Source organism: Bos mutus, chromosome 6, assembly GCF_027580195.1.
Source record: "Bos mutus isolate GX-2022 chromosome 6, NWIPB_WYAK_1.1, whole genome shotgun sequence".
NCBI lineage: Eukaryota > Metazoa > Chordata > Mammalia > Artiodactyla > Bovidae > Bos > Bos mutus.
In genome coordinates this window covers 69,720,772-69,735,583 of record NC_091622.1, presented here as the reverse complement: position 1 = coordinate 69,735,583, position 14,812 = coordinate 69,720,772, and the positions used below count along the sequence as shown (strand labels likewise).

At 44.5% G+C, this 14,812-nt stretch overlaps 1 protein-coding gene across 4 annotated transcripts in view; it reads right to left on the bottom strand.

Annotated features, from left to right (window-relative positions):
- PDGFRA (platelet derived growth factor receptor alpha) overlaps positions 1-14,812 on the bottom strand; it is a 47,508-nt gene that overhangs the window by 12,253 nt on the left and 20,443 nt on the right. For all 4 annotated transcript variants that reach the window (XM_005907633.3, XM_070372415.1, XM_070372414.1 and 1 more), the window contains exons 8-19: positions 13,414-13,529; positions 12,368-12,494; positions 10,949-11,142; positions 10,159-10,253; positions 9,816-9,948; positions 7,534-7,638; positions 7,047-7,157; positions 6,638-6,791; positions 5,457-5,623; positions 2,495-2,610; positions 2,019-2,141; positions 815-926 (exon numbers count right to left, since the gene is read on the bottom strand). In XM_005907633.3, the coding sequence (XP_005907695.2) occupies positions 815-926; positions 2,019-2,141; positions 2,495-2,610; positions 5,457-5,623; positions 6,638-6,791; positions 7,047-7,157; positions 7,534-7,638; positions 9,816-9,948; positions 10,159-10,253; positions 10,949-11,142; positions 12,368-12,494; positions 13,414-13,529 (1,553 nt within the window). The remainder of the gene's footprint in view (positions 1-814; positions 927-2,018; positions 2,142-2,494; positions 2,611-5,456; positions 5,624-6,637; positions 6,792-7,046; positions 7,158-7,533; positions 7,639-9,815; positions 9,949-10,158; positions 10,254-10,948; positions 11,143-12,367; positions 12,495-13,413; positions 13,530-14,812) is intronic.

Sequence of the window (14,812 nt, the reverse complement as noted above, 5' to 3'; positions counted from 1 at the left end):
GAACCACAGTGACATTCATGGAGGGATGAACCAAAATAGAAAAAGGCAACAAGCAGGAAAAGTCCTTTACTATCACATCAGGACAACAGTGGGTTCATGAAACATTTCACACTTTACCGGCCAAGTCCAGGTCAAGTTTAATCTCCTTCTAAAACTACTCCAGGACTCCTTTCTCTTTTCCCTGGGCTTCTATTTCAACTTAAAATCAGGACCACATAGATTATCACTAAATGTGTAAGTTTTATCTCCCCAGCTGAACTGTCCAAGGTCAGGGTCATCAGTCATCCCCTTATAAGGCCCTTAACTGGTAGCACGGGACAGCTGTGTTGTTCAGTACCTGGTGCCTGACTGACTGGAAAGTTTCTCCCCTCCAGACTGACGACCAGGAAGGGAGTCCCCATCCCCTTTCCCTCACTGCACTACTTTTCTGCATATCCATCACCATGAGTGATGGGAGTCAGGGAGGGGGACTCTCTCCTGGTGAACCCACTTAACCCAAAGTCCAAGGTGAAGAAGCGACTGGTGAGTGGGTGTCATCAGGTGCATCTCCAGTAGGAGAAAGTTCCTCTGATGTAACCCAAAGGAAAGAGGGAGGCAAAAGCCAGGAGCAAGGGCTCAGCCCCCCAAGACCCCTTCTCAGACCGCTTGGACACACACTAGCCATCGTAAGTGCACAACATGTTAATCAGCTACATTCACTTGACTAACACCAGGTATTTTAACATTATGTACATCCCAAAGCTTGAAAAACACAGCGTCTTCCTTCCAGTGTTGTCCAGAACAACCCAAACAAGCGGAGCTATTAGGCTCATACCAAGGGAAAAGATCTCCCAGAGCAGGATGCCATAGGACCAGACGTCACTCAGTGTGGTGTACAGGTTGTCAAAGATGCTCTCAGGAGCCATCCACTTCACGGGGAGAAAGGTCTGCAGGGAAGGGGAAGGACATTAAACCCAGCATGTGCAACAATAATCTACAGCAGCAAAAATAGGAAGGGCTTCTCTTGGAGCTAATAACGACTTGTGCCAGGAACTTCACTCTGCATGAGCATCTGTACTCCCAGGACTAGAAGAGTGCCTGGCACCTTCTAGAGCACTAGGTGCTCTATATACATATCTTATGAATGATGGGTGCTCACTCTTGTCTCTTATGCCCTTCCAAGGAGTAACATCCAAAGATATTTAATCCTGAATTTTTATCCCAAAGGTATGAGCCTTAAGTGGACCTGTCCCCTATTTTCAGGTGTTCGTAGGAACAAAATTAAGAACAGACCCAGTGAACTGAGAGCCAATTACATTTTTGAACCGTAAGAAACAATGGGAAGATGTTAGAAAGATGGTAACAATAACCCTGTGTACGAGACTGCCAAAGAGACACCGATGTATAGATCAGTCTTATGGACTCTGTGGGAGAGGGAGAGGGTGGGGAGATTTGGGAGAATAGCATTGAAAAAAAAAAAAAAAAAAGAAACAATGGGAAGAAGGTTCAAATGTAGAACAGAATGACTATCTTTAAGGAAATTGTGCCTCTAAAATGTATTAACTCAAATGGCTTTAACATTTCAGGGTCACAGACACCATCTGAAAATTTGATAATCTCCAAAGGTGTGCTCCTTGGAAATGAATGCACAATTTACATATTAATAGCTAACACTTTCCTGCTTTGTAAGTGCCAGGCACTGTCCTCAACATTTTACACAAATCCACTGATCTAATGCTCCACGGCAACTCAGAAGATAGGTACTGATAACACTCCCCCGATACAGTTAGGGAAACCAAGGTACAGAATAGCCAAGTCACTTGCCCCGAGTGCCTACGCTAGTAGATGCCGAGCCGGTGCTCACACCTAGGCAGTCTGTCTGCAGAGCTTGTGGTTTGCCTACTGACCCCTGGACCCCATTCATGAATGTCATGGACTCCATGTTAAAAGTCCAGGCTGTGAATGGCTAGAAGCAACATCTGCTTTCAAAGATTCAAGTAAGGGAGGGCAAGCATGCCAAATGAGCTAGGGGCACGTACACTGCCTTTGGACACGTAGTTCGAATCATGCATGATGTCTCTGGCCAGGCCAAAGTCACAGATCTTCACGATTTTCCCTTGCGCCAGGAGGACGTTGCGAGCCGCCAGGTCCCGATGGACACACTGCACAGAAAGGGAAGACAGGATGGGGGTCAATCCACCTGCCACTGGATAGCACGCCCCCTGCAAGACTGGCCACTTAACAGGGACACTTGGAGGTGCCCGGACACCTCAGGAAGGCTGTCCTGGCCCACAGAGCTCACCCCGCCCAGGCTTTCAACCCAGTGCCTCCCAAGAGGGAGAAAGCTCTGGAGAAAAGTGGACACCTGATCCTGCCGGAGGGCCCACTCACCTTCTGGGAAGGGGTATCGAGAAGCAACGTGGCAACTGGCTCCTCCACAACTCTCCTTCCATGCTCACCTCACCCAGAGCAAGGCCTGGGTCTAAAGAGGTCTCTGTTGTCTGAACACACTTACATTTTTTGAAGCCAAAAACTCCATTCCTCGGGCGACTTGATAGGTAAAGCTCAACAAATCCAACAAAGTCAGGCCTTCTGAGTTATCATCTGAAAGGAGGTTTTTGACTTCTGAGTCTGCAGGAAAAAAATTAAATGTGTTGGCGCTAGTGAACAGCATGAAACATCAGCCACCTTGACACTCTCTCAAGGCTGGGCCACTCATTAGGCTGCAGAGGCTTGTCCAGAGAACATACCTACGATCATGTTCTCATAGTGTCTAGACCTCACAGATGAGTATACACTATGCAGAAATGTCCTCTTTAAAAAGAATTGCGGACTTCCCTGGTGGCTCCGTGGTAAAGAATCCACCTGCCAATGCAGGAGACACAGGTTCCATCTCTGGTCCAAAAAGATTCCATGTGCCATGGAACAACTAAGCCCGTGAGCCACAACTACTGAGTTCTTGCTCTAGAGCCCTAGATCCGCAGCTAGTGAAGCCCATGTGCTCTACAGCCCATGCTCCACAACAGGAGAGAAGCTACCGCAATGAGAAGCCCGAGCACCACGAAGAAGAGTAGCCCCACTCGCTGCAAGTTGAGAAAGCCAGTGCAGCCATAGATAAATAATTTTTTTAATTTCAAAAATAAATAAAAAGAAATATATCCATAAATACATACACTTGGTTTAAATATATATCTCCATAATGACTAGTCTAATAGGTTCTCACACATATTTTTGTTCTTGTTTGGCTCCCAAATTTTCCTTTAGCAAATCACCTCAGCCACTTTTAAAACACATATCCACACCCACCCACACCCACAACCACACCCACACATCTTCTATGATGAATGTACAGGAAGCCTCTATGAAAAAGCAGCTTCTAGGAATTGCTTTTGTTTTTCTTTTTAAAGCCACCTTCATAGTACTTGGCTTACTTTATGAATGAAATTAGCCACCAATCAGGCTAGAGTAGCAATCTTGAAGCTCAGTGCCAAAGACTTTGCATGTAGTTCCTTTCTCTGTAACTTGCCCACTTTCCCCAGTTGGTCCTGCCTGGAAGGGTCCCAGGGTTTTCGAGGAAGGAGGCAATCTAGGCCAGCAGCTCTCAGCACTTTTTGAAAAAGCTCAGGCAAGTACAGAGTAGCTGCAGCCATTCACATTTTTCCAGCCAGAAAGCAATGGTCTGCCTGCCAACCGGGCTCGGGCTGAGCATGAATCAGGTTCTCCTGACATCTGGAGCCAGGTCCGGCCTGGGAAGCAATGGAAACTATTTTTAACAATACAGCAGGGGAGCGGAAGTGTTGGTTCCGACAAGTCTCGTTGGCCAACCTTTTAAAAGGGCTTGGAAGTTTACCCAGCTGGCACTGAGAGGTGAATGGAACTTGGAGCTGCAGCAGTGGAAAATATTATTATGTACTACGCTTTGCAAAACAAGCACATTCTTTTTTTTTTTTTTTTATGATTATACCTTTCATTCAAGAACCCTGAAACCATCCAGAGTACATCAGTGATTTTCAAAACAATTTCCATGGCAGCACAACACCTTTCAGGCAGGACCTAGGGGAGGTCTCAGACCCAGGAATACAAAATTATGTGACAAAGCATGGTCAGATCTCTCCTGAAGCCTCCTCCCAGCTCCAGGCCTGTGATTAGACTAGAACCCTGCAGGGGCCACCCCCCACCAGATGTGTGGTGGTCCATCTGGTATGGGCATCAGCTAGGCTCCCTGGAGTTTATAAATCAATCAACCCTGCCACATGCTCATCTGCTTTGAAAACAAACGGATCTTCCTTCAAACAACATTGAGTAGAAACACCCAACACCCTTGTCAGATAAAATACCTCAAACTGTCCACTTTTCAGTTTCTATCACAAATTGGGCATTAGCAAAGCTAACAGCTAGGGCGATTAAACACAGATATCAGAGATTTATATAATTGAATTTTTAAAAATAATATTAGGAATCAATAAAAGATTGCCAGATTTTAATGTTACCAAGTAAGGGCACTGAGAAAAAATAATTACCACCATACCTTCATTTAAAGCAAAAAAGGTATGTTAAACCAAAAAATGAATACTATTATGTCAGAATAAATAATTCTTTAAAATGATTACACTTTAAAATGTACAATTCAGGGATGCAATGTACAACATTATTAATATAATTAATACTGCTATATTTTATATATGAAATTTAAGAGGCTAAATCCTAAAAGTTCTCATTGCAAGGGAAAAAATTTTTCTTTTTCTTTTATTTTGTATCTATGTGAGAAAATGGATGTTCACTAAATTTATCGTGGTAATCATTCACAATGTTTGTAAGTCGAATCATTACACTGTACACCTTAAATGTATACAGCCCTGTATGTCAATCATATCTCAATATATCAATATAGTCAGACAAAATAAAATTAATAAAATAAAATTACACTTAAAATCTGAAAAATTCATTATATTAGTTCTGTCTTTATTCTTTTCCTTTTTTCAGCTCACAAGCCAGGACTTCCCTGGTGTTACAGCGATTAAGAATCTGCCTGCAAATGCAGAGGACATAGGTCTGGGAAAATTCCACATGCCTCGGAGCAACTAAGCCCCTGTGCCCAACTACAGAACCCTGCACATCTAGAGATTGTACTCCGTAACAAGAGAAGCTACCACAACGAGAAACCCGCACACCGCAGCAGAGCAGCCCTCGGTCGCCACAACTAGAGAAAGCCCACACACAGCAATGAAGACCCAGCCCAGCCAAACACAGATAAATAAATAAAAAGAGTTTAACTAGTATGAGTTCTAGTTAAAAAAATTACAGGCCAGACCCGCAAAAACGTGTCACAGACCCAGCTGTGCAGATCTGCAGTTAGGGACCATGTGGCCTGACAGTCCAGCTTACCAGGCCTGCTCACCACCTTCTGAGTATTCCAAGTATCATATTAAACCACTGGGAGATCTCAGCACCCCAAGCACAAGCAAAGACACCTTTACCTAACATGGATTTCTTCTTATACGAGGCTGGGCGATCATACAGCGCTCTCTGGATGTCCGAGTATTTAGAAACCTCTTTTCTCTCCAGCATGGGGACATACTGTGTCGTGTCAGCTTGCTTCATGTCCATGTAGTCACCATTATTTTCAAAAGATAAGATAACGTAACTGTAAAAACAGAAAAAAGGAACCTTATCCAGGGTGTCCCTCTGGAGTGATCACCCGTAACTCAGTAGGTGAAGACCAGGTACCCACCATGTGTGAGGCAGTGGTGGGCACAGAGGCGGCAGGGGAATCAAAAGCACAACCACCCACATCCTTCTCGTGTGGGCGGTCTAGTCGGGCAGATGCGCGTTAATCAAGGATCACACACAGACCACCTCAGCTCAACTCTCTTTATTCTGTTTTTCAGTCACAGGCCAGAGAGCTTCACCACGTGACCAAGTGGCTTGGACAGACGATTCCTTCTACCCAATAAATTTAACACCAATTTGGTATCCATCGAGTAATTTAATATGAAGTGAATTCACACACATTCTGATCTTGCAGAACGTCTTATCTACAGCGATCTTTTCAGTCACTTTAGATATCGATAGTGGCAGTCATCACTTCATTGGCCTGACTGGTATGCCCGGGTTCAGCAAGGACCAGTGTCTGAAACTTGTAAATCCTCAGATAGTTTCTCACAAGATATGAGCACCAAGGCTTCCCTGGCCAGAGACACATCTGGAAGTCTGAAGTGGACCACACATAAATAGCAACTGGCTCCCAGGATGATTTCGACTCCTCCTCTCATTCAAACCTATCAGCAAAGCTTTCCCCAACATGATATCCTGTCTAAGACGCCTACAGACATGGGGTATCTCTCAGCACCATGTCACAGGGTGATGGAGCAGGGTAGTTGACTTCAAGTCTTGCTACCTCCTGGCCCTGAATCTGTAGACACGACCTCCATCAGGACATAGGTTGTCTACATTGGTGAGGCTCATAAGACATTTCCTCCCTAGAGGAGGAAATGGCAATCCACTCCAGTATCTTTGCCTGGAAAATCCCATGAACAGAGGAGCCTGGTGGACTACAGTCCCTGGGGTCCACAAGAGTCAGACACAACTGAAGCGACTGAGTGTGCACGAACGCACGCATAAGACAGTGATTCACAGCAGCGTCTGTCTCTGCACCTACCTTCTTGTGCTTTCGTCAGCCGGGTTCAATCCAAAAATGTCCAGCTCTTTCTTTGGCTTCTCTGGATGGTGGCTCAGGAAACTGTCCCTATTCTTATGCAAATAGTTGACCAAATCCCCATAGAAGCAGTACTCAGTGATGATGTAAATGGGGCCTGTGGGGTCCAAAACCAGTTGGAGATGAGCGTGAAGAACAGAGAAGCCATGAACCTACTGTATCTACAGTGGTAAAAGACACTGCTCAAGAACAGGGAGCTTCCCTCAGTGGAACTCAGTCCACAACCCCATTCAACAGACTGACATTTGCTGGCGTGGCTGGAGGTACAGTGTAGGGGGATTAAAAAGCTTGGACAGTCTTCGCAATGGTAGGTGTTCTAAGAAAATCCTCACTTTCAGGTGAGCGAGCCTACCTGACTTGGTGCAGGCGCCCAGCAAGTTCACGATGTTTAAATGCGGCCCCAGGTGGGTCATTATCTTCAGTTCAGACATGAGAGCTTGTTTTTCACTGGATCTGGCTGTGGCTGTTGAAGAAATAAATCATACATCAGTTCAACTGAATTATTTATTTCCCAGAAAAAGCCAAAAGCATGGCTAACCCTACAACTAGGTATCATTTTATTTATTGTCTCAAGGGGAAATGGCTAGTTACTCAGTCTACACACTAACAACTTATCCCAAGTCTGCAGGGTAAAAAGAAGCTACTAAAAATAACTCGATTTTCCAACATATAAGTGACAAGAATGCTCTAAATAAACCTCACTGACAAGAGTCTAAATACGCAAAAAACCTAGAGTTGAAAGAACTAAGATCTAGTCCTAAATTTGACATTTACTGGCTGTGTGATTTTTGAGTTTAATATCTCCACGTTCAAGAAATCTCCAGAAAAGGGGCACTTACGTTTTAGCATCTTCACTGCTACTTTCATGACAGGTTGAGACCGACTTAATCCATAAGCAGTTCCTTCAACCACTTTCCCAAATGCACCAGACCCCAGGATCCGACCTGTGGGCAACCAGAACCATCAACACACACAGAATCAGGCATCTCATCCAATTCATATACCATGGCCAGCGATCATGGGTGCACAGCTGGGTGGTGTTTTTCCCATATGGAGAAAGCATAATAACTCCTCCAAGTCATCATGTCAAAACCAGAATTGAGCCCACAGGGAAGGAAATTAGTATAATTGCTTTTGTCACATAACATTTGCAAAGGAAAGGGAAAACGCAGACGGGAAGAAAGGAGGTGCAGCACTCCCTAGTGTGAGCACTCATCTACAGGCTGGAGAGCTGAGCCAAAGCCTGGGCTCTATGGCACGTGTTCTCTGTGGCTCTGGCCCAAACCTCCTGGCTCTCTACCCTTATGTTTTCCCCACACAAACAGGGGCACCTTTTGCAACAAAAAGCCTTTCTCCACTGGAAGTGAAAGTGAACATGAAGTTGCTCAGTCTTGTCTGACCCTTTGCGGCCCCATGGACTACAGCCTACCAGGCTTCTCCGTCCATGGGATTTTCCAGGCGAGGGTACTGGAGTGGGTTGCCGTTTCCTTCTCCAGGGGATCTTCCCAACCCAGGGATCGAACCCAGGTCTCCCACATTGCAGGCAGATGCTTTACCATCTGAGCCACCAGGGAAGCTTCTCCACTGGAAATACTTCCCTATTCAGGACATTATCAATTCCAAGTAGTGATGAAGCAAACTTCAGGCTGGCCCTCCTGTTGTCTGTCTGTTAGGAGGACCAGGAAGAGAGAAGGCTAAACATGCCCAGGAGCGCAACACTTTGCCACGCGTTGGGAGATACAAAAGGAAATGGAGGCTCTCGTGCCCACTATTTTTTTTTTAACTTTTTATTTTGTATTGGGGTACAGCCAATTAACAATGTTGTGAAAGTTTCAGGAGAACAGAGAAGGGACTGACTCAGGCATACCTATACATGTATCCGTTTTCCCCCAAACTCTCCTCCCATCCAGGCTGCCACATAACATTGAGCAGAGTTCCCTGTGCTCTACAGTAGGTCCTTGTTGGTTATCCATTTTAAAATATCAGTGTGCACCTGTCCATCCCAAACTCCCTAAGTATTTCTTCCCGTGTGTTGCCCACTCTTAAAGAGTCTGCAGTCTAAAACAGACGTTTCCATCAAACCAGGGGAAGCCTTGGCTCCTAACGGGCACTGGGAGCCCATAGTGCCGCTGACTGCACGTCTGCTTGACTAGAACTTATTCCTGCAAAGGTACCACTTCCCCAGCAGCTCGACAGTACACAGAAGCAGAGAGACACAGGAACACCTCTTAGCAATGAATGTTGCCCCCTTTTCTCCTTATTTTATTACTTTTTAACTTCCCAAAGCTCCTCACCTTTTGTAAAACAAGGGAGAAAATATAATAAAGCAAGCTTAGTTCTCAGACATAGGTATTTGAATGAGAGAGGCTAGGGTGTCTTGTTTGATCTCAGTTTAAGTAACTTTCTAGGAAGACCTAATTTGGCTGCTTTCTGGAATGAGACAAGTAGATAATTTAAAAATGCCTTCGGCGTCCTCCAAAGTACCTACTGTTAGAATATTCATGATGACACAACCTCTAGCTCTCACCTTCATTTGTCTTTGTCCTATTTTCATTCATTTAGAATGTAATTAAAAATATATATATATATATATCTTGACTAAAGTTTCCTGTACTTGGTCTCAACCCAAGATGAAAATATTTGAAAAGTTTTTCATGTTTTGCTTTAAAATGTAAAAACTTATATTTTTACATTATATTTTTAAAGAAGTATCTACTACATCCTCAGAAGGTACTGGGTCAAAACATATTTTTGAATTGTCTTCATTCATTTTTCATCTGCTCCTTTTTCATCACAGAAATTCATCTCATTTCCAATGGGTATCATTTCCAAAACAAAGCCACTCTGATGGGTGTTTCCCTATAGTCGCTTCTTCTTTTGTAAAATTTTCTTAACCTGTAATTTGCTATGGAAGGAGGTTTAAAAAAAAAAAATCATTGCAGTGATCTGATTGACTCACTTTCAAAGGCAGAAAAATATTTCCAAAAAAGCCAATTTCTAACGCCTCACTCTTACTAAGCACAGGTTCAGATCCTTTGTTCCTCCACAGGCCTGTGAAGAGTAAAGTTGTGGACAAAGCAAAAGGAGTCCTGGGAGATCACCCAGCAGGGCAGGAGCTTACCAAGCACGAGTCCATCTCTTGGAAACTCCCATCTCGAGTCGTAAGGCAGCTGCATCGGGTCCACATAAATGTATTCATGTCCATCAGGGCTGATTGATTCAATGACCCTCCAACGGATTTCATACCTTGGTTTCTATAAATGATGAGGACAGGTAACTGGCAAATTATCAACGTCCAAAGATACCAAAGCTTAACCACAGCAGCAAAGTGACTGACATGAAAGGATTCAGCAACATTCACTCATCATCTAGTTACTGAGCTCCTTCTCTGTGCCAAGCACTGAGCTAGGTTGCTCTTCTTGTTCTTATCAGTAAGGATTTTTAGTTCTTTAAAAAATATCTACCTGTTTCCAAATGACGACCAGGACAATGAGTGAGATGATCACAATCACCAACAACACCAGGACAGCAGCCGCCACAGTGAGCTCAGAGCGCAGAGCTAGAGGACAAGAGATGGGGCATGGTGGAGAACTTGCACAAATTCGCAGGAGGGCAGGAAGGCAGGGTGGCCATTTCTGGGCTGGAAATCTCTCTCTACTGGTGAGAAGCATAAGGGCTGCCTGGCTCATTTGGGGAATGGACAAGATCATCTCTCAATTATTTACATACATGAAACTACTCCAACTCTCCCCTTGGATGGGCAAGGGACAAAATTTGGCTGGGAACACAATCCTTTCTCCAAAGGTGTGAACTGGACTATAAAGACTGATAAATGAGGCTGAGCGATGCCATTAGTTCAGAAAGTTAAGTGCAGTGTATTTTGAAAGGTTACTGTATACTTAAATTGCTTTTGGCTTCGCTAATTTTTTCTTTTTTAAGAAGTCAACCTGTCTCAACTGTTACAAGGACCAACGAGGCAGAAGATCCTCCTTCCCCATCCTCCATCACCATACCAGACCAAAGAGACTAGGTGGCTATATGCTTATAGACAAACAAAATACCAAGGGGCCTCAGAAAGATGCAGTTTGAGATCTGAAACTAAAAGACAAGGCTCCTACACAGGTGCCCAGAGAAGATCCTTTAAGAGCCTCTGGACCTTCAGTCCTATAGGATCCCATCTGGGATTCAAAGTCCCACCGAAGGGAGGAAGGGCTCAGCTGAAGACTTAGTTGTCCTAACCCATGAGCTACTCACTGGGAGCCACCAGCTTCAGCTCTCGGCTTTCCACCCCGAGGAGGTTCTTGGCCAGACACCGGACTGCAATGGTCTCCTCCACTTTGGCAAACGTCACCTGGCCTTCCACTGTGCTCCTGTCTCGGGGGTGGACCCCTGTGATGATGTTTGAAACGTTGTTGGCCAAAACTGTCCATGAAGTTTCATTGTTACATCTGGAGAGAGTAAAAGGCACAGATACAGAGCCCATTGTGGGGAGTCATGGGGGTGGAGCAGTGAGAATCATTTAAGACAGCAAGCAGTGCTGACCCTGTCTGCATTTGCAAGGCTACAGATGGATATTTTAGGTGCAGATTAACCTTAAAACTTGTTCTCCTAGAGAATAAACTACATGTGGGTAATTAAAAGTTAACTGTTGGGACCTGCCTGTGGGTCCAGTGGCTAAGACTCTGAGTTCCCAATGCAAGAGGCCTGGGTTTGATCCCTGGTTAGGGAACTAGATCCCACATGCCCCAACTAAGAGTTGGCATCTAAAGATCCTGCATGCCGCATGCACATGACCCAGCACAGCCAAATAAATTTAAAAAATTGTTTAAGTTAACTGTTTTTGAAGGCAAAGCAGAGATAAACAAGTTCAATCCAACAGAACTACCCATCACAAGCCTTGAACCCCTGAGCAAACTGGACTTCAAGAATGTTTTAAGTATGCCAACGTCCCACCCCTCCAAAAGAGGCCTGGTCCCCTCCCTTTTCTCCACCCCCGCTGTGGGGACCCCCTCAAGTGTAACTAGGACTGGACCTAGAATCCAGCCCGTCTAGATCCAAGTCCAGTGCCTTTTGGCCTTGGGTGCCGGGGGGAGGAGTCTCAGCCTCCAAGAAAAGCTCAGAGGCTTCGGAGCACAGCAGGCACCCCGGGAAGGAGTGCAAGAACACTGTACTCTGGAGACGCCCACGGAGAAGGTCGAGGAATGAGCAGTGAAGGAGGAACTGGAGAGTTACCTCCCACCACACAGCAGGTAGAGAGAAGCCCCCTGGGCAGTATCTTCATGCATGTTCACACTCCAGTCTAGCCACCAAATAAAGTTCATCAAAGACGAAATGTGAAATGAAAATGTGGGCCAGGGTAGGAAAGAGCCTCTTAGAGCAGGTCTTTAAATTCATGCTCTTTTCAGAATGCAGACCCTTTGAGAATATGCTGAAGGCTGTAGACCTTCTTCTTACAGCTATTCAGAACACAAAAGCACACGTGCATACCTACACATGCACACACACACACAAGGTCCATGTTTAGAACCCTATCTTGTAGTTTGTGAGACCAGGCCGAATAAGAATCACAAATTCCAAAAACAGAGCCAGCCAAAGAAATAAAATACATTTGAGGGTCTCTGTGCTAAGGCAGAAACATCCTGACCACAAAAGAGAAAGGAATGTGTTCCATACTTCTTAATATCCTTGCAAACCATCCACTCGATATCAGGAAGAGGGGTCCCTTCGGCTGTGCATCTCACAGTCTGGCCCCCATTAGAGCCATGGTGGTCGTCAACCAAGTCCAGTATGGAGGATGGAACTGCAGGAGGTGAAAAGAAATCAGAACTGGATGGCTGGCATACCAGAACTTTGGGGAACTACCAAGTGGAATATGAGTTCAAAACTTGTCCACATAACATTTGAACCTATAAATCAACCAACCACCCAGCAGGGAGCTGAGACCAGTCTTATGCATAACAACACTCCAGTTTGCACAGATCCAACTGGTTAAGAGCATGCTTACGGCATTTGTGCCCTGTGGTGTTTTAAATCTGGTGTAAAGAAAGCAAAAAGCCCCTGTGTTGATTTGACTTGAAAGACAAAGAGGCTCTTAGAATTATAGCTTGGGAATCAGCTTACAGATTCATCTAAATGCTAGGGCCTAAAGCAGCATTTACCAAAGTGCAATAGTATTACATTTTAAAGACTCTTTTTTGTAACCAGTGATCAAATGTTAGAAATATGCTAATACTTGTATCACAGATTGACTCTGAGGGTCAAAAGAGCCTAACATGGCCCATGGTAGGTACTCAGTGAATAGGTGCTTAACTGGAGTATACACAGACTTGGGCACTCCGTTCTGGGAGGGGCTTCTACAGAGGTCTATAAAGAAAGCTAGGCACAAAAAGCCAAAGCACTCTGGAACGACCTAATGTCATCCGGGCCAAAACATATCATTTCACTCTTTCCAGAACTGGAAGTACCTAATTGAGAAACAGGTGGTAAGGAAGCGATTGAAGCCTAGGAATTCCAAGTCGGACAGTTCCAGACTAGCCTGGAACTTTTCAGAATTATGTAAATTCATAAGTCCAACAGAGCTACACCTGACACCCACACTCCTTGCTTCTCCCTGAAAGGGTTGCTTTTCCCTCCATGACCTGGGCGGACAGGGCTAGGCTCTCCTCGGGAGACTCTCAGACCCACCGAGCTGAAGTTATCTTTATCTGGCTCTTACAAACCTTGAGTCAAGAGTTCAAAAGTATAGCTCTTCACATCATCTTCATTTTGAACTACAATAGTATAATGGCCGCTGTCTTCTTCCTTTGCTCGGATCAGCTTTAATTTGCTTCGATAACTTAAAAGAAAAGGACTGTGTTTCAGCAAGGAGTAGCCCAATAAATTCCAATCGTTAAGCAGTTACCATTTTCAATTCAAATGTTGTTAAAAAATATCTTGTCCATATGACCACTTTCCTGGGATTTCCCTTATACTGTCTATGCACTGAAGGTCTGAGTTGTAGACATTTTATTCTTAAACAGAAGACCAGAGATGAGCAATGGCTTATGTGGCTACAAGAGCAGTCAGCTCTGCTAAGGCCTGACTTCTAAATGGGAAAAAACAAATCTTACCAGCTTTCCTTTTATTTGAATCCTGGATTTTTATATTTAAGAAAAAAATACTTGCCAACACTGTTAAGCAACTATACGCCAATACAAAATAAAAGCAAATACTTGATTCCTCTTAACATCCATCATATGAGTGATTCAGCCAAATATTGGAACAACCTTGGAAGAAATAATAAAGACACTGTCTCTGTATTAATACAGGGAGGTCACTGGTGTATAAAACTCTTGCTTGCTTGTATTTGCTTAAAAAACTCTGGAAGGTTTCATAAGAAACCTTACTAACAAAACTAATAAAAGTATTCCTTGTGGGTGGGGAGGCGAGGGTACCAACGCATACGAGGACAGAAGAGGAGTGAGGCTTCTTACAATGCACTGTCTTTAGGTGTGAATATTTTTGAAGTGCAAGATGCATCTTTAAAAAAAAATAGAGAAACATATGCTTTCATACCTCATTAAAGAGAAGTTTCTCCAAAAGATGCTTACACGTATAATAAATGACATTTAGTCGTGTGTGTGTGTGTGTGTGTGTGTGCATCAATAAAGTAATTGCCCATCTGACTGTCCTTTACAACAGTGTGGAAGAGCAAGCGGAGTGAGAGGAAGCGCGCTGGTCATGGAAGGAGAGACCTGGGGCATTACTGAAACTCTCCAAGCCTCAGGTCCCTTATGGGTACACCATGGGATAACTGTATGCAAGGCGTAGTATCATTTTGAGAATTAATTACATGAAATAATCTATATGAAAGCATTTCAGAGGCTCCAAAATAGCCGGCAAACGTCGAGTCTTCTAGCCAAGACACCTGACGCTGGGAGATGTGATGAGCACACTGGGCTGGCCTTGCCTCTGCCGCACCAAACTGAACACCTCTGGAATGGATTTCTTTAGAGCCCCCTAAGCACCCCTGGCTGCCAGTGACCAGACAGTCTGCCATCATTCACTTTTTGCACGTGTCCAGCCAAGGAAGCTGTGAATCCACGAGTCTTAGGGAAACCAGACCCCCCTCCACCGTGT